This window comes from Aegilops tauschii, chromosome 1 (assembly GCF_002575655.3).
Source record: "Aegilops tauschii subsp. strangulata cultivar AL8/78 chromosome 1, Aet v6.0, whole genome shotgun sequence".
NCBI lineage: Eukaryota > Viridiplantae > Streptophyta > Magnoliopsida > Poales > Poaceae > Aegilops > Aegilops tauschii.
The window spans coordinates 420802265-420820726 of NC_053035.3; the positions used below are offsets into that span (position 1 = coordinate 420802265).

General features: G+C 41.5%; 1 protein-coding gene and 1 long non-coding RNA gene across 2 annotated transcripts; one reads left to right on the forward strand and one right to left on the reverse strand.

Annotated features, from left to right (window-relative positions):
- Positions 1–276: 276 nt before the first annotated feature.
- On the forward strand, positions 277–754 carry LOC109774148 (DNA-directed RNA polymerase II subunit RPB1-like). Its single transcript, XM_020332861.1, has 2 exons — positions 277–470; positions 550–754. The coding sequence occupies exons 1-2, from the start codon at positions 277–279 to the stop codon at positions 752–754; spliced, it is 399 nt and encodes a 132-aa protein (XP_020188450.1).
- Positions 755–2741: 1987 nt separating this feature from the next.
- Positions 2742–7202, reverse strand: LOC141023330 (uncharacterized). Its single transcript, XR_012184368.1, has 2 exons — positions 5567–7202; positions 2742–5500 (listed from the first exon to the last, which is right to left on the reverse strand). It is a non-coding gene; the product is annotated as an uncharacterized lncRNA (long non-coding RNA).
- Between the last annotated feature and the right edge of the window lie 11260 nt (positions 7203–18462).

Consider the following 18462-nt stretch of genomic DNA (forward strand, 5'->3'; position numbering starts at 1 on the left):
GCAAGCAGCACCCACTCGACAAGCAAGCCAATGATTCAACAATACTCCCTCCGAGATGACTCAACTTTATACTAACTCTAGTACAAAGTTAATACAAAGGTGAGTCATCTATTTTGGAAGGAGGGAGTATATATTAGGAGTGCGCTGAAGAAACCAGCGCAATGGATTTAAGAGACGAGACAAACTCTGGTCCGGAATCTATATACAGCTAGCTGAACAGGTAGCACTGCGGCAGCATCTAGTGCACAAAACTTACTGTCATTGTGTCTAGATCAAATGAACAAGGGCATGATATCAAATGCTAAGAAGTTTATCAAGCAAGCGCATGAAAAGAAGGTGAAATATGATTGTGCCGTGAGGAACTCCCTGGGTGTGGGTGATGTCATTCAGTTCTTGTATGGAGAATATGGCATGGATGCTGTTTGGATTGAACCACAGAAATTGGACAACCTGAGGCTGAGTTTGACAATGTAACTGGATGGTGAGAACTGGATGCCACTTACATGATTTGAAGAGCATTCGTGAATTCAGAGATTGTGTTTGTGGCAGAGTTTCAGAAATTAGAAGCTGGCAGATTACATGGCCCATGCCTGTCAACCTCAAGCGGCCTATCTGGAATGCTCAAAAGACTTTCAAGATTGATTTGAGAAGACCTTCTGACATGCACCCGATGGAAATTGTGGAAGCAATAGATAAGTTGCAGGAAAGACACCTCTACACCAGGACTGACGAAGGGACGCAGCTTTGTCTCTAGAGAAATTCACCTGACCGTAGGATAGCCGTAGCCTGCTGATTCGATGTGTTTGTACCTCAGTTTCACCGGGACTTGAATTTCTACTCTGAAAATGAACCATGATATCTGCATCTCTGACTTCCTTCAAAGGACAGCTAAAGTACAGTAGCAATTGAGTATTTCCCAACACACCCTGAGCTCAGGTACAGAACCACATGTTGATGTCGTTCTTGCCTTCTCAGGCAAAGAACCACGTGTGGATTTCTTTCTTGCTTTCACATTATTTCCTCTAGACTGCTAGACGTCACTGACTACACTCCTCCAAGCACCCCCGTTGTATTATTTCCCAACTCTTCCTGAACTCGGGCAAAGACAACCAAGTACAAGTTCTTCCAATGCGAACCTAGTAAACATCAATTACCAAACCCTCTAATTAACCTCTACACTCGAAGAACACCCTCCTCCAAGCACTCGCATTATTCGGGAGATACACTGCCTTCTTTATTTGAGGTACGCATATATCACTGCAGTTATGATTACCACTACCTTCCAAGTGCAGTTCAGGATCAGTCAACACCCTGGTAGTGAAAAATACAGTATTAGGGAACTCGTGAACCATCGCACTTGCTTGCATCTGCTACACTGCAGGTCAAGCTTCCATTACGCTACTACGCATCTCTTGTCCCCCAAATTGCAGGTTAATGGCATTCTCCGTGGAAGAAGTTACCCACAACATCTTTCTGGAGAATTGTTGTAGATGAGGCACTCACTTTCCTTTGGGATCATATATAAGAAAAACACCGACCTAGTACAGCTTCAGAAAGGACTCTAAGTTCAGTCAGTTCTAAAACTGAATCATAAAAATGATGCATTTCAAAGCTTGAATCATATGATACCACATTGGGACAACCATTTACTATTTAATTATTACGCCAGTAAGGACTGTAACTATGTAACTTCTACTCACTTAACTCACTCTTACTCAATTTCAAATATTTGGAGACCATGCAAGTTCTAATGCAAACGATGCAGTTCCCTCCACATTTTCTCATCCGGGCTTGGGACCGGCAAAGGCAGTGTTAAACTACTCCTACTTAAACACAAAAATTAGCAAACACTACATCCAAATTCAGCTAAGCACACACAATCAACCAAAGACAGCATTGGCACAACACACAATTGGCAATAAATTTTCACGCAACGTTTTCACAAGAATGAGAGTGTGTTCAAACCTTTAATCTTGAAAATAAGAATATACCAACATCTAGAGGATGATTATCTTTCGCAGTTTTATCCCATTAAAGGGTCAGAGGAGATACTTTCGTGTAAAATATCCAGGCTGTATGGACTATGAAACATAATGTGTAGCATATGTATAGCTTGAGTTAAGAGTATGCAATTGGCAACAAAATTGAAATTAGGGAGTCTAGAGGATGATTATGTAATTAAAGACTTGAAGAGATGCCATAAACCAGATCAAGTTAGCCATTAGAAGACGGTAAGATGTGTGAAAGCTTTTTTGTCTTTAATCCAGGATGAATGAACTTCGAATTAGCCAGACTGTTTTGCTAGTTGTCAAATTAAAACTAGGAGGTTCCCCAGCAAACTGAGAAGATGCATTGAATTGAAGATATGTAATCCAGATCCCACTGGAGAAGCACCAATGAGAAGAGCATCATTTTCTGAAAATCAATTCCATACCAACAAACCGGAATCATAATCAGTGGAGGTGAAAGTAATCCTAGACATCTGGAGCAGAGTGTTAAGCGCAAACTATTTGTTCAAGCTTCCAGTTCAGAACCTTTAACTCTCCATTGTTTTAGTATACGGCAATAACTCCTAGCCTCTTTCTGCATATCAAGTCATAAACATTACCAGACTACAAGTCAGGAGGCTACTACTGTTAAACCAACTTTAGTGAGAGAGCCAGCAAACTAGGTGGGATCTTTATCCTAAAGAACTCACCAGGAAAATAGTTAAATAAACAAACCAAGTGTGGACAAATATATGTGGTATAGTAGACCGACAAATCCAAGTGTATATGGAGATCTTTTACTGCATACAGAGCTCATGTACATAGGTGATAAATTTGCAGCTGAAGATATTGCTGCTAGAGATAAATTTATAGATACAAGCAGCCTAATATTAAACTAACTTCCGGAAACAGTATGGCAACCATCTAGTGATTAATAGCCAAATCAAAAGTTGATAATCTCCTATACAAACTTTGAGTACGGACTGGTATTTCCATTGTTGGGCCCTTGAGACTAAAGGAACTTCCAGTTAAGACATCAATACTTGTAGCATTTTGTTGATTTGGAGCAAAAGATGAGACATCCAAACCACATGCAAGTTGAAGCCGATGGCACACAACAGAAACCAAGTAAGATGCTTCAGGACGGTTGGAAGAATCAGATGTGCACACTACTAACTCCAAACTACCACTGAATGCAAGTTCAAACTGAAAGCTGCCACAAAGACCAAATCAAGTATAATATGCTTCAGGATCAGGGTTAATCAGAGGTCAAAAACATCCGGGAAGCAGATGATCCATTTGCTTCACCAAATCCCCCCACCAACTGACGTGTTGCTAGACTTTCCAACTCTACAATTTTCCAACAGGAATGATCAATGAACAGCCCAAATATAATCAGAATACTTGAAGTTTCTTGAAGGAAAGTCAGAACATAATTAGAACTGGACAATGAGTTGAAAAAAGCATTGAGCATAGGTACTCCCTCCAGAACGAAGCTCCCAAACAAGCTTTTAGAATTCTTCACCTCTGCGGATCAGTTTGAATACTCAGACTTAACAGCTAACTGGTTTTCTAGCTTATCGATAGAAAAATGTGAAATCAGAAGGTCTCCAAAAATAAATTTCACGCAGCATGACATCAGATTTCTGTTGTAAAATTGTCAAGTACACCTGCAATGAACAAAAGACCATGATGCCTAACCATTTTTGAGAAAGCTAAGAATGTGAACAAATATAGCAAGGGAGATAGGGAAGCCTGGTTTAGTGAAGTTATGCACATTGGTTTGAATTATCCTCATTGTATGCCACATCTGCATAGAACTAGGAGTTACTGACAAGAAAGAACAATGTTTGGAATGTTAAAAGTTAACAGAGAAATGAATCACGAAGAATCTCCTAGAGCTCTGCACCATTCCAATTATTGAGCCAAAAAGTAGTCCGGGCAAGCCTACGCTCAAATGCTGGAGAACAACCAAAAATCCAAATAATACTCAGAACAGAAACCAAACAGTCCAGTCACGCCTCAAGACACTTATGAATCCTCAACTATGCGGGCATGACCAACAATTCCAATCCCAAACTTGTAAGATATCATCCGAACAGCTAAGCCATGAATCACCCAAACCTCTACCCTACAATACGATCTCCACTGTCTCGTATCTGAAGGAACAAATGCGCATATCATAAACGAGATGAAATTCACCTTGTATTACGTGACAGACAGAATCGTTGATTAGCCATTGGAGATTGAAGAAGAGGAACAAAGCTAATTTTTGCATTGAGAGCAGACCAAACACTGACCTGACTCCACAGGGCACACCCACCAATTCCAACATATACTGCAAAGAACAAGCCCAGCAGGCCAACAGACCAACAGAAACACATGGATTGGGAGTACAGATAACAAAGTGAGAAACCAAAAAGGCAACATATTTTGAATGGCTACCAGCATGACTTGATCAAGCAAAAGGCAACCAAGATAGCAGAAGTTTCTTCAGGAACTCGGCATAAGATAGTTTTTCGGTTGTAGAGAGCACCGAATTTTTTCGGTTGTAGGATGTCCCAGAGCAACCTCCGAATCTTATACATCCACCAAATCAATATGAATGTTCAAATTGTCTCCATAAGATAATTTATATATGTTGAACAAATTGCAATGAATTGGAAAGGGTTTAGAAGATCTTCAAACAGATAACTCCGGATCAGGTTGGACCTAAATAGTCAATTAGGACCTGCAACGACCAACAGACCTCTTCCCATGAATATTTGCTTTGGGGAGACGAAGCTACTTATAAACAGCTAAATGATGCATCAAAACAGTGAGGGGATAGGATAAGCCTGCTTGGCTGGGAGAGATCAGTTAGGCAACAACACCAGTTCCAGATAGCGAACTATATTATCTCTCATCCATGTCAATATCTGCAAGGACACGTAGTTACCAAGGGCAGAGAAAACCATAGGAAGTACAATGTTCAAAGCAAATCAGGAAAGATTGAAGTCAACAGAAGAAAACGCCTGTAACATGGTGAAACAAAACAGAGCACCTTCCGGAAAGTCCCCATAAGTCCACTAGCTGGAGAACCAACAATCCATATCAGAGATGTTGTAAGCTAAATTTGACAGCACACAAGATCCTAGCTTATAATCAGCCATTGAGCCATAACCAATCAAAGTAACCATGAACAGTAAAGCAAACCTTAATCCTTTGATTCATCACTCCACAACATCCTGCATCTCAAGGAGCACAAACACATACCACAAGCGAGATCAGCTGTTACAACGAGAACCAATTCACCTCATATTGAGGCACAGCCATACTGATGAGCCACAGACAAAGATAAATTGAAGAACTCAAGGTATAGCCACTTAAATCTTTTGTCACCGAGCACAGATGAGGGATACAGTAAACCAGTGTGACCAAACATGGGAAACTGACCTGCCTCAAAAGTCCCCTTCACCATACTGTTATACACCATAGGGAGCTTCATGTCCAGGCCAGATCCAGATCCAGTCCTGCAAGCCAACTCATGGAGGTGGCGCTAACAAATGAAACAAACAGACCATCTACAAGACACTGACCTGACTCCATGTACAGAGCAAAGGTTTGGGCACAAACTCCTAACTATTATATCCTGCAACACTTGCAGAAGACCAATAGAACACAGGGATCAAGAGTTAAAGGTAACAAATCAAACAATGGAGAGCTAGATCGCAAACCAAAATATTAGAACAGATTCCGAGTCATTACCCACATGGTCTGGGCTAAAAAAAATCTGCAACCACAGTAAAGGCAGGAGCAAAAACCTATATCAAAGATATGGCCAAGTAGCTAAATGAAATTAAAAGAAGGATGGCAAGAGTTTTTTCGGTTGTAGGATGTGCCACTAGTCAAAAGCTTCGGATTATCCTTAGATTCGTGCACCTTTGCATATGTATCTGTATTATAAAATATTGCCTAGTAAGATAATTTGTTGGTTATGTAAGTTGCAATGAATTGAAGGTATACTAGTAGATTTAGAAGATCTGCAAACAGATTCATCATCAGGTTGGGCTCGAGTTTCGTCAACTACAACCTGCAACGAGCAAGAGACCTTACTATAAATTTTCAATTAGGGAAAAATGTTACTTATAAATAGCCAAAGCATGGATCAAACGATGGGGCGGGAACAAGTAAGCCTGTCTCGGATAGGAAGTTCAGCTATGGTTGACGGACGACAACACCACCAGTTCCAAAGTGCAGTTATAGCCTTTCTATGTCAGTATCTGCAAGAGCTGAGAATTACCGACCAAGGCAGAGAAAACCTAATGTCATGACAATAAGAAAGGTTGAAAAAGTTTGAGCCACAGAAGGAACCGCCATGCTGAGGCAAATTAGGACCGCCCGCTAGGCCGTGTAATTCCAATTTCTGTACAACCATCAACAGATCACAAACAGAATTGTTGGGTGACTAATTGAACTCTGGAGAAGAAGAAATTAAACTGAGTAGGTAATGATCATCCACTGCAGATCACCAAGACGATAGGTGCTCCCGCTAAGCCGTATAACCTCAATTTCTGAAGAACCACCAACAAATGCAAAGCAGGATTATCGTAGACTCAAGGTGAGCTATGGAGAGAAATAAATGAAATGGAGGAAGTAATGATTCATCCAAAGCAATCAGCAAGAAGACAAATCACCCCTGTCGCTAAGCCAAATCTAAATTTCTGTAGATCCAATCCAAATCAGAATCTCTTGGAGTAAATTATTGTACTTCGCAAATAAATACGAGTAAGTTAAAAGTCAGAGTGATCGAGAATTTGAGATCATCCAAACACGGATCACAAGTTGGAGTTGAACACCAAAACACCGTCCTCCGGAAAGATCTATCCATTTGTATAAGAAACCAAACCTCAACTCTTCGACTCATCTCTGCAGAGCCACTACCCTCTTGCTTCTGCTGCATCTAAAGGAGCACAAACACACACCAAAAGCGAAATCAGCTGCTACAATAGGAATCCACTAGGACCTCGAATCCACCTCATATTAGCTGATGATTATGGAACTCCTGATGAGAACGAGAAAACCACACGAGTGATAGCCATTCACATCTGACCTGCCTCAAATCCCCTTTGACATACAACATCCCAGGGATCTCCACATACAAGATCCAGTCCTGCAACCAACCCATGGAAGCCAACAAAAATGAACCAACCGTCAAGACACTGACCTGACCCCGTGACACGTACAAACAACAGGTTTGCATGTAGGACCAGATTTCCTATAAATATATCAGATAGCAATGGGCAGGAATACTAACGCAGGGATCAAGAGTACAGATAACCAATCAAACCACAAGGAGATAGATTGCAAACCAGACGATTTTAACAGATTCAGGCTCACTGCCAGTATTGTCTTAGGCCAAAATAAATCTGCAACGACATGGAGGGCAGAAGAAAAAACCTAAATCAAAGACATGAACATATAGCTGAATTAAATAAAAATAAGAGGATAATAAGAGATTTAAGTTTTTTCTGGTTCTAGGATATGCCACTAATTTGAAGCTTCATTCTTGCACCTTTGCAACTAATCTGAATTTGAAATATTGCCTAGTAAGAAATCTTAGTACTATTATCTAAGTTAAGAAATTGAGAAGATAGATTTAGAAGAACCGCATGCTCACATCAAGTTGGTGGCCTTGAGTTCGTGAACTAGGACCTGCATCGAGCAAGATACCTTTCTATAAATGTTTCAGTTAGGAAGAGAACTAGATTAAATGATGACGAGTTAAGATAAAATAAAGTAAGCCTGTATCGACTGGGAAGGTCAGGTAGACAAGCTCCAATTATATCCCTTGCAAGGCACCATCTGCAAGAGCTGAGAATGACTAAGGCAGGGAAACTAATGTTTGCTGAGATATAATTATTTCAATAAGAAAGGTCCAGAAAGTTTATCCCCATAAGAAGAAACGCCATGCCGAGCCAAATTAGGACCACCCGCCGCTAGGCTATGTCATTCAGTTTCTGGAGAGCCAGCAGCATATCAAAATCAGAGTTGTTGGGGGACTAATTGAATTGTGGAGAAGAACAAATTAAACAGAGAGTGATCATGCAAACGCAGGTCAGCAAGAAGGCGGGTGGCTCGAAGTGGCCCTCTGTAATCCCAGTTTCAGGATAACCAGCAAAATATCCAAATCAGAATTGTACTGTAGTAGGCTAAATTGAACCAGAAACTAAATTAGGAGGGATTGATGTATATTATCCAAACGCAGATCGTGTATTCCAGCCTGGGTTGGTAAGAGGTCGAAAGCTTGATCATCCCAGAAGATTTGATCATATCAGAATAACCGTTGGACTGTAATCAATCAATCAAACTAACCGTTGGACTGTAATCAATCAATCAGAATAACCATGAACAGAAATCAAACCTCCGCCACCCCTTCATCTGTATCATCTCTCCAGAACTAAGCGCTGGCCCTCTTGGTTCTGCATCTAGGATGAGAGCACATACACCAAAAGCAGATCAGCCGGTAAAGTAAGAATCCACGAGGGCCTCGAATCCACCTCGTATTATTAACTAACTGATGACGACGGAACTCGGGACGAGAGCGGTCGATCGGGGAACAATAGAGCCGGAAGGCCGCACGGTCGACGGCGTTCAATTCAATTTCAAATCTGAAACCACCGACGAGACGAACGCGGGCAGGTGACGGAACCAAGGAAGCGATCCGACCGATCGAGCGCGAGAAACTGACCTTGCTTCGGCCCTCCGGTCACCCGAAATCAAATCAGACGCAGAGGCAAAACCGAACGGCTCGAGGGATTCCCCGGTCGATCGATCGATCGCTCCCCGGAGGCGGACGAGACGGGCCGAATCCCCTGCGAGCACAGGGAGCAGAGGCGACGAGGAGCGAAATCAAACGCGATTGATTCGAAACGAATCGAGAATTGATGGACAAGGGGGAGGAGAGGGTGGCGGAGACGCGAGGAGGCGACTCAGGCGGAGGCACGGCCCGAAGGAGAAAGCTCCGAAAGGAAGAGAGGGAGGAGGCCACAGCGCGGGGTGCAGAGGGCGCACCTGGGGCGCCTTTTGTAGCCGGCGCAGAGGCGGTGGAGGAGGGGGAGCCGGCCTGGCGCCAACCGGTTCCTTACCGGACACGGCTTCGCCGCGCTGGCGTGGCGGCTTGCGGGGGCAAGGCATAATTCTGCTTTCTGGTCACGGGTGGGCGGCGGAAATCAAACGGGAGCGGAGCTGGTGAGACCGGGCTGGATCCGGGCTTGGTTCGGTTCGGTTCGGTTCGGGTGGGGCGGCTGGCAGGTCGGCAAAGCACCGGGTTGGGTTGGGGGTTGGGACGTGGGCCGCACCGAACCGACCGAACGGGAAATTGCTGGGGCTCTCGGGATGGCCATGTGATGTGAGATGCCGGCTGCCCGTGTCCGCGAACGCGTGGATGGATGAGAACGTGGAACAGGCGGTGCCGTGGGGGAGGCTCGTTGTCCCGGTCCCGAAACGTGGTCCGCGGAGTAGCTACCGTGTTTACGTAATCAATGTGCTCGCCAGCTTATTTTTTTTATTACTCTTTCCGTTCATTTTTGTAAGTCGTTTCAGACAACTTAAACTGGGTTGTTTTGCATATTGTCTGAAATGTCTTCAAGGTCTTATAAAAATGAACAGAGGAAATAAGAAATGATCATGACGATTAAAAAGCGAACTTCGTTTTTAGAGTTCCAGCCCCAATGTTGTAAGGACCGTTGAAATCGTGGCACGAATCTTGAAGCAAGAGCGATCAGCACGTCAGCCCAGGATTGGGGCGTGCAGTCACACAAAATGTTTTGCTAGTTTCGAAACTAGACGAGTGAGCACAGATGGCGGCGGACGAGGCGAGGGTGGATATCTAACCCCCCCCTCCCCCCCCTCGCGCTCCACCTTCCCCGACTTCGGCATTCCCCCAAACAAACACACCCCCCCCACTCAAACCCACCCAAATCAACTCAGTTGCGCCTCGCCGTACCCTGGGTTCGGTGTTGAGGAGGGAGGAGCAAATGGTGGCGAGGATGCGGAGAGGTTGGGGCGACTGCGGGAGATCGATTTGTGGTTCCTAATGGCGAAGGGCCTGAACGATGCAACGTTCGCATCATGGGCGAAGATGGAACAATGAGGAGCTCTCCGTTGCTTCTTGGATTTTGTTAATTAACATGTGTCTATGATGCATGGGCCTCACCTGTCAGTTTGACCAAGTCAACAATCAACTCAGTTGACTGCTGACTGGACCTTTGACTGGGTCAACTGGGACCCTGGCCCCACCTGACATTCACTGTGGCTAGCCCACAGTGGGTATAAAATGCATTACTGTTTATTTTTGAATTATTTAGTTAATCCAGTAATTTCAGAAATTCTTTAAAACTTTGAAAAGTAATAGAAAATAAACCATAAGTCCGATGAAAATAATTTATATATGAAAGTTGCTCAGAAAAATATGAAGAATCCGAATACGCCATCCACATACCTGCCACATGCCCCCAACACAGCGAACACGAAACCTTCCCCTCCGGATCGTTTGTCCGAAAACTGCCTAAAGCCGGGAAAACATCCCTAGATATTTTCACGCTCCGCCTATAACACTTGGCACTGCGTTAGGTCACCCCTAGCATAGCATATTGTCATGTCATGCTTTTTGTTGCATTTGTATGCCTGTTATTTTTTGTTTCTTCCCCCTCCTTCTCTAGTAGACCCCGAGACCGCTGTCGATACCCCTGTGATCGACTACATCGACGACGATCCCTCCTTCTCGTCAGAGCAACCAGGCAAGCAAAACCCCCTTGATCATTCCTATATCGCCTATTCTTTCTCTCTCATGCTTGCATTAGATTTTGCTACTGTTGTTAGATAGCTCCTATTCTGATGCATAGCCTGTTTTTGTAACCTGCTATTGATACTTTACCTGTTATCCTATATGCTTACTATAGGTTGGTTAGTGATCCTTCAGTGACACCTCACCTTGTCCCTGTTGCCCCCACTTTATTACTAGATGACTCGAATAATGTGATCGAAGTGATGAGCCTGTCACATCACCGACACACCCCCTTAGTTGTACGACTCTGCAGAGCTACATCGAGTGCCGAGGGTGATACCTCGTAACGCACTCTTGATGATATCTCTGCAGTGTAGTTAATCGGTCGTGGATTACGGAGGGTGATTCCTCCTTCACCACTCCCGATAATGACTCTTTCGTGCAACACCTCAAGTGTGAACCCTTCGAAGGTGATTCCTCCAAGGTCACCTTGACGGTTACATCGAGTAGGAATCCATGGAGGATGATTCCTCGGGTTTCTCCCTTGATGTTATGGACACATAGTTACCTTGACTTTACCTCAGAACCACGTTGAAGCCGGGTCGATCGTGAGTGTACTCGCGAGAGTTACTGAGTGGGGATGGCCATGAGGGTACCCGCGAGATTATTACGCGGCACGGCCGGGCATTCTTGGCCCTTGCCGTAAGTCCGCAAGACGGGGCGACGAGACCATAGATCGTGGATTATTGATCGTCTCCGTGCGCTCCCAAGACACTAGCGGGTTTGGATATGTGATCCGAGTAGGTGTTGGAAATATGCCCTAGAGGAAATAATAAAGTGGTTATTATTATACTCCCTCCATTCCTAAATATTTGTCTTTCTAGATATTTCAAATGGACTACTACATACGGATGTATATAGACATATTTTAGAATGTAGATTCACTCATTTTGCTCCGTATATAGTCACTTGTTAAAATTCTAGAACGACAGATATTTAGGAACGGAGGGAGTACTTACTTGTTAATGATAATCATTTATTATCCATGCTATAATTGTATTGATTGGAAACTCAAATACATGTATGGATACATAGACAACAACATGTCCCTAGTGAGCCTCTACCGGACTAGCTCGTTGATCAAAGATGGCTATGGTTTCCTAGCCATAGACATGAGTTGTCATTTGATAACGGGATCACATCATTAGGAGAATGATGTGATGGACAAGACCCAAACTATAAGCGTAGCATATGATCGTATCAAGTTTATTGCTATCGCTTTCTGCATGTCAAGTATCTATTCCTTTGACCATGAGATCACGCAACTCACTGACATTGGAGGGGTACCTTGTGTGTATCTGATACGTCTCCAACGTATCTATAATTTTTGATTGTTCCATGCTATTATATTATCCATCTAGGATGTTTTATATGCATTTATATGTTGTTTTATATGATTTTTGGGACTAACCTATTAACCTAGAGCCCAGTGCCAGTTTCTGTTTTTTCCTTGTTTTTGAGTATCGCAGAGAAGGAAAACCAAACGGAGTCCAATTGACCTGAAATTTCACGGAGATTATTTTTGAACCAGAAGAAGCAGTTTGAGAATTTTGTGTACCAATACAGAGCAAAAAGAATAAGATCAATAGCACGCTTCTGTGAATTATGAAAACTAATTTATTGGGCGCAAAAGTTTCTGATTTTCAGCAGGATCAACACAACTAACACCATAAGCTATCCTAAAGGTCTTACTTGGCACTTTATTGAAACAAAAGCTGTAAAACATGATTACTACAGTAGCATAATCATGTGAACACACAAAAACAGTAAAGGTAAATATTGGGTTGTCTCCCAACAAGTGCTTTTCTTTATTGCCTTTTTAGCTAGGCATGATGATGACAATGATGCTCACATAAAAGATAAGAATTGAAACATAACTGGAGCATCATGAAGCATATGACTAGCACATTTAAGCCTAACCCACTTCCTATGCATAGGGATTTTGTGAGCAAATAATTTATGGGAGCAAGAATCAACTAGCATAGGAAGGCAAACACAAGCATAGCTTCCCCGGAAGGCATCCCCTCTTTCGTCTTCATTCATCGGTAACTTTACTTGGAGCTATATTTTTATTCACCACATGATATGTGTTTTGCTTGGAGCGTCATTTTGTTTTATTTTGTTTTGCTTGCTGTTTGAATAATATCCCAAGATCTGAAATTCTTAAATGTTAGAGAGTCTTCACATAGTTGCATAATTATTCGACTACTCATTGATCTTCACTTATACCTTTTGGAGTATTTTGTCATTTGCTCTAGTGCTTCACTTATATCTTTTTAGAGCACGACGGTGGTTTTATTGTGAAGAAATAGATGAACTCTCATGCTTCACTTACATTATTTTGAGAGTCTTTTAGAACATCATGGTAATTTGCTTTGGTTATGAATTTAGTCCTAATATGATGGGCATCCAAGAGGGATATAATAAAAACTTTCATATAAAGTGCATTGAATATTTGGTAGGATTTTTGAGTTACATAAGTATTCGAGAGTTACAGATTACTACCGATTGTTCTATTTTTGACAGATTCTGTTTTCTTTGTGTTGTTTGCTTATTTTGATGAATCTATGAGTAGTATCGGAGGGTATGAACCATAGAGAAGTTGGAATACAGTAGATATTACACCAATATGAATTTAGAATGAGTTCACAATAGTACCTAAGTGGTGATTTATTTTCTTATACTAACGGAGCTCACGAGTTTTCTGTTAAGTTTTGTGTTGTGAAGTTTTCAAGTTTTGGGTAAAGATTCAATGAACTATGGAATAAGGAGTGGCAAGAGCCTAAGCTTGGGGATGCCCAAGGCACCCCAAGGTAATATTCAAGGACAACCAAGAGCCTAAGCTTGGGGATGCCCACAGAGTATCGGAGATGGACCAAAAGAGTCCCGAGGCACCCACGACAGTGGGGGCGCGCCCTACCCCCTGGGCGCGCCCCCTACCTCGTGGCCGCCTCGGAGACCCCCCTGACTTGTTCCCGACGCCAACACCTCTTATATATACCCAAACTTCTAGAACATAACCTAGATCGGGAGTTCCGCCGCCGCAAGCCTCTATAGCCACCAAAAACCAATCGGGTCCCTGTTCCGGCACCCTGCCGTCATCTTCATCATCCCGGCGCTCTCCATGACGAGGAGGGAGTAGTTCACCCTCGGGGCTGAGGGTATGTACCAGTAGCTATGTGTTTGATCTCTCTCTCTCTCTCTCGTGATCTTGATATGGCACGATCTTGATGTACCGCGAGCTTTGCTATTATAGATGGATCTTATGATGTTTCTCCCCCTCTACTCTCTTGTAATGGATTGAGTTTTCCCTTTGAAGTTATCTTATCAGATTGAGTCTTTAAGGATTTGAGAACACTTGATGTATGTCTTGCATGTGCTTATCTGTGGTGACAATGGGATATTCACGTGATCTACTTGATGTATGTTTTGGTAATCAACTTGCGGGTTCTGTGACCTTGTGAACTTATGCATAGGGGTTGGCACACGTTTTCATCTTGACTCTCCGGTAGAAACTTTGGTGAACTCTTTGAAGTTCTTTGTGTTGGTTGAATAGATGAATCTGAGATTGTGTGATGCATATCGTATAATCATACCCACGGATACTTGAGGTGACATTGGAGTATCTAGGTGACATTAGGGTTTTGGTTGATTTGTGTCTTAAGGTGTTATTCTAGTACGAACTCTATGATAGATCGAACGAAAAGAATAGCTTCGTGTTATTTTACTACGGACTCTTGAATAGATCGATCAAAAAGGATAACTTTGAGGTGGTTTCGTACCCTACAATAATCTCTTCGTTTGTTCTCCGCTATTAGTGACTTTGGAGTGACTCTTTGTTGCATGTTGAGGGATAGTTATATGATCCAGTTATGTTATTATTGTTGAGAGAACTTGCACTAGTGAAAGTATGAACCCTAGGCCTTGTTTCGAAGCATTGCAATACCGTTTTCGCTCACTTTTACCACTTGCTACCTTGCTGTTTTTATAATTTAAGATTACAAAAACCTATATCTACCATCCATATTGCACTTGTATCACCATCTCTTCGCCGAACTAGTGCACCTATACAATTTACCATTGTATTGGGTGTGTTGGGGACACAAGAGACTCTTTGTTATTTGGTTGCAGGGTTGCTTGAGAGAGACCATCTTCATCCTACACCTCCCACGGATTGATAAACCTTAGGCCAGCCACTTGAGGGAAATTTGCTACTGTCCTACAAACCTCTGCACTTGGAGGCCCAACAACGTCTACAAGAAGAAGGTTGTGTAGTAGACATCAAGCTCTTTTCTGGCGCCGTTGCCGGGGAGGTGAGTGCTTGAAGGTATATCTTTAGATCTTGCAATCGAATCTTTTAGTTTCTTGTTTTATCACTAGTTTAGTTTATAAAAGAAAACTACAAAAAAATGGAATTGAGGGTGCCTCATATGCTTCATCTTTTTAATATCTTTCATGAGAATAAGGATTCCGATAATTGTGCCAAAATGTTAGAAGAAGAATGCATTAGAATGTTTGGCACTAAATCTTTGAATGATGAGCATGATTGCAATGCTGTTAGTATGAACTCTTTGAATATCCATAGTACTAATAATGATTGCACTAGTCATGATGAAAATGTCTCTTATAAGCATGTCAATTTTTGTGGAGTGCATAGAGTTTGCAAGTACACACCAAATAGGGAAGATAGATTTTGCAAGAGGCATAAGTATTTAGAAACCAAATGGTTGCAAGAAAGGCTAGGTGTTTGTGCTGAAAATTTAAATTTTCTTAGTCATCCTTGTGAACTTTGCAATGAACGTGGTCATTTAAATATCCAATGCAAATTGTTTCATGATCGTATCGTGTCCGAAAATTGTGATGACTTGATTTCCCTTGCGCATCATAATGAACTTAGTTTGCTTGTGGGTTATGAAGAAATGAAACGTATAACTAAGGATATGCCAGAATTTGTCCTTGATAAAGTTCTTGATTTTGATCTAGAGGAAATTTATATGTATTGTGTGGTGAATTGCATTGAAAATCCTTATATTGCCAATTACATAAAGACAAGAAAACAAATAGAAGATGAAGAGAATACTAATGAAAGGGAAGAGATTTCCCAATATCCTCCTATTCTTTCTTATGATGAATCAGGTAACGAGGAGGAGCCTTCTATTTAACCAATCTCATTAATAAGGAGCTCCAAAAAGAGGATTAAACCCACACATGATGTGAAGAAGAAAAAGAAAAGATGGAGAAGCAAAGGTAAAAAGGTATCCCTCCCAAATGATGTTGCTCCTATTACTCATTGTGATGATGATAATTGCTATACTATTGGTGCTATCCATAGTATTAATGATGAGAGTGATTATGCTTATGATATGAAAAGGCCCAAGCTTGGGGATGCTATATTTGATGAGAATTTATTTGCTGCAATTAATGTTTGTCCCAAGCTTGGGGATGCTATGTTTAACGAAGATGATATTTTTAGCCTCCCAAGTTTTGATGAGCAAGTTTATTATGATGATAGCATGCCTCCTATTTATGATCATTATTGTGATGACACTTATGCTATAAAAAGTAGTGATGATTATATTTATAAAACTTGTCATGATTATGATTACCCTTTTTCTGAACACTACTCTTTTAATGTGGAAACAATTTATAGTATTCGAGTTTCTTATGATACTCCCACTATTCCGAATGAGAAGAATTTTGCTTATGTGGAGAGTAGTAAATTTTCTATGCTTGTAGATCATGAAAATAATGCTTTATGTGATGGTTATATTGTTGAATTCATTCATGGTGCTACTGAAAATTATTATGAGGGAGGAACATATGCTTGTAGGAATTGCAATAATATCAAGTTTCCTCCCTATGTGTTGAAAATCTTGACTATGAGAAATTTGATTCCTTATGATTGTTTTGAGATATGAAGATGGTGATATTAGAGTCATGCTAGTGGAGTAGTTGTGAATTTGAGAGTGGAGGTCGTGATCGCGCGATGGTTAACTCCTACCAACCCTTCCCCTAGGAGCATGCGTGTAGTACTTTGTTTTGATGACTTGTAGATTTTTGCAATAAGTATGTGAGTTATTTATGATTAATGTTGAGTCCATGAATTATACGCACTCTCACCCTTCCACCATTGCTAGCCTCTCTAGTACCGCGCAACTTTCGCCGGTACCATACACCCACCATTACCTTCCTCAAAACAGCCACCATACCTACCTATTATGGCATTTCCATAGCCATTCCGAGATATATTGCCATGCAACTTTCCACCGTTCCGTTTATTATGACACGTTCCATCATTGTCATATTGCTTTGCATGATCATGTAGTTGACATCGTATTTGTGGCAAAGCCACCATTCATATTTTTTTTTTCATACATGTCACTCTTGATTCATTGCACATCCTGGTACACCACCGGAGGCATTCACATAGAGTCATATTTTGTTCTAAGTATCGAGTTGTAATTCTTGAGTTGTAAGTAAATAAAAGTGTGATGATCTTCATTATTAGAGCATTGTCCCATGTGAGGAAAGGATGATGGAGACTATAATCCCCCCACAAGTCGGGATGAGACTCCGGATGAAAAAAAAAGATGCAAAAAAAGAGAAGGCCCAAAAAAAGAGAAAACAAAAAAATGAGAGAAAAAGAGAGAAGGGGCAATGCTACTATCCTTTTACCACACTTGTGCTTCAAAGTAGCACCATGATCTTCATGATAGAGAGTCTCCTATGTTGTCACTTTCATATACTAGTGGGAATTTTTCATTATAGAACTTGGCTTGTATATTCCAACGATGGGCTTCCTCAAATGCCCTAGGTCTTCATGAGCAGGCAAGTTGGATGCACACCCACTTAGTTTCTTTTTGAGCTTTCATAAACTTATAGTTCTAGTGCATCCGTTGCATGGCAATCCCTACTCACTCACATTGATATCTATTGATGGGCATCTCCATAGCCCGTTGATACGCCTAGTTGATGTGAGACTATCTCCTTCTTGTTGTCTTCTCCACAACCAGCATTCTATTTCACCTATAGTGCTATGTCCATGACTCACACTCATGTATTGCGTGAAAGTTGAAGAAGTTTGAGAATACTAAAGTATGAAACAATTGCTTGGCTGAAACCAGGGTTGTGCATGATTTAAATATTTTGTGTGATGAAGATAGAGCATAGCCAGACTATATGATTTTGTAGGGATAGCTTTCTTTGGCCATGTTATTTTGAGAAGACATAATTGCTTTGTTAGTATGCTTGAAGTATTATTGTTTTTATGTCAATATTGAACTTTTGTTTTGAATCTTATGGATCTGAATATTCTTGCCACAATAGAGAAGATTACATTTATAAATATGTTAGGTAGCATTCCACATCAAAAATTCTGTTTTTATCATTTACCTACTCGAGGACAAGCAGGAATTAAGCTTGGGGATGCTTGATACGTCTCCAACGTATCTATAATTTTTGATTGTTCCATGCTATTATATTATCTACTTCCTTGTTAATGATAATCATTTATTATCCATGCTATAATTGTATTGATTGGAAACTCAAATACATGTATGGATACATAGACAACAAGATGTCCCTAGTGAGCCTCTACCGGACTAGCTCGTTGATCATAGATGGCTATGGTTTCCTAGCCATAGACAT

Bases quoted from the DNA above. Each gene is read 5' to 3' on its own strand.
- LOC109774148 (XM_020332861.1), top strand. From the start codon at position 277: ATGAACAAGGGCATGATATCAAATGCTAAGAAGTTTATCAAGCAAGCG. The intron at 471-549 runs GTAACTGGATGG...TGTTTGTGGCAG, and splicing joins CTGAGGCTGAGTTTGACAAT to AGTTTCAGAAATTAGAAGCT.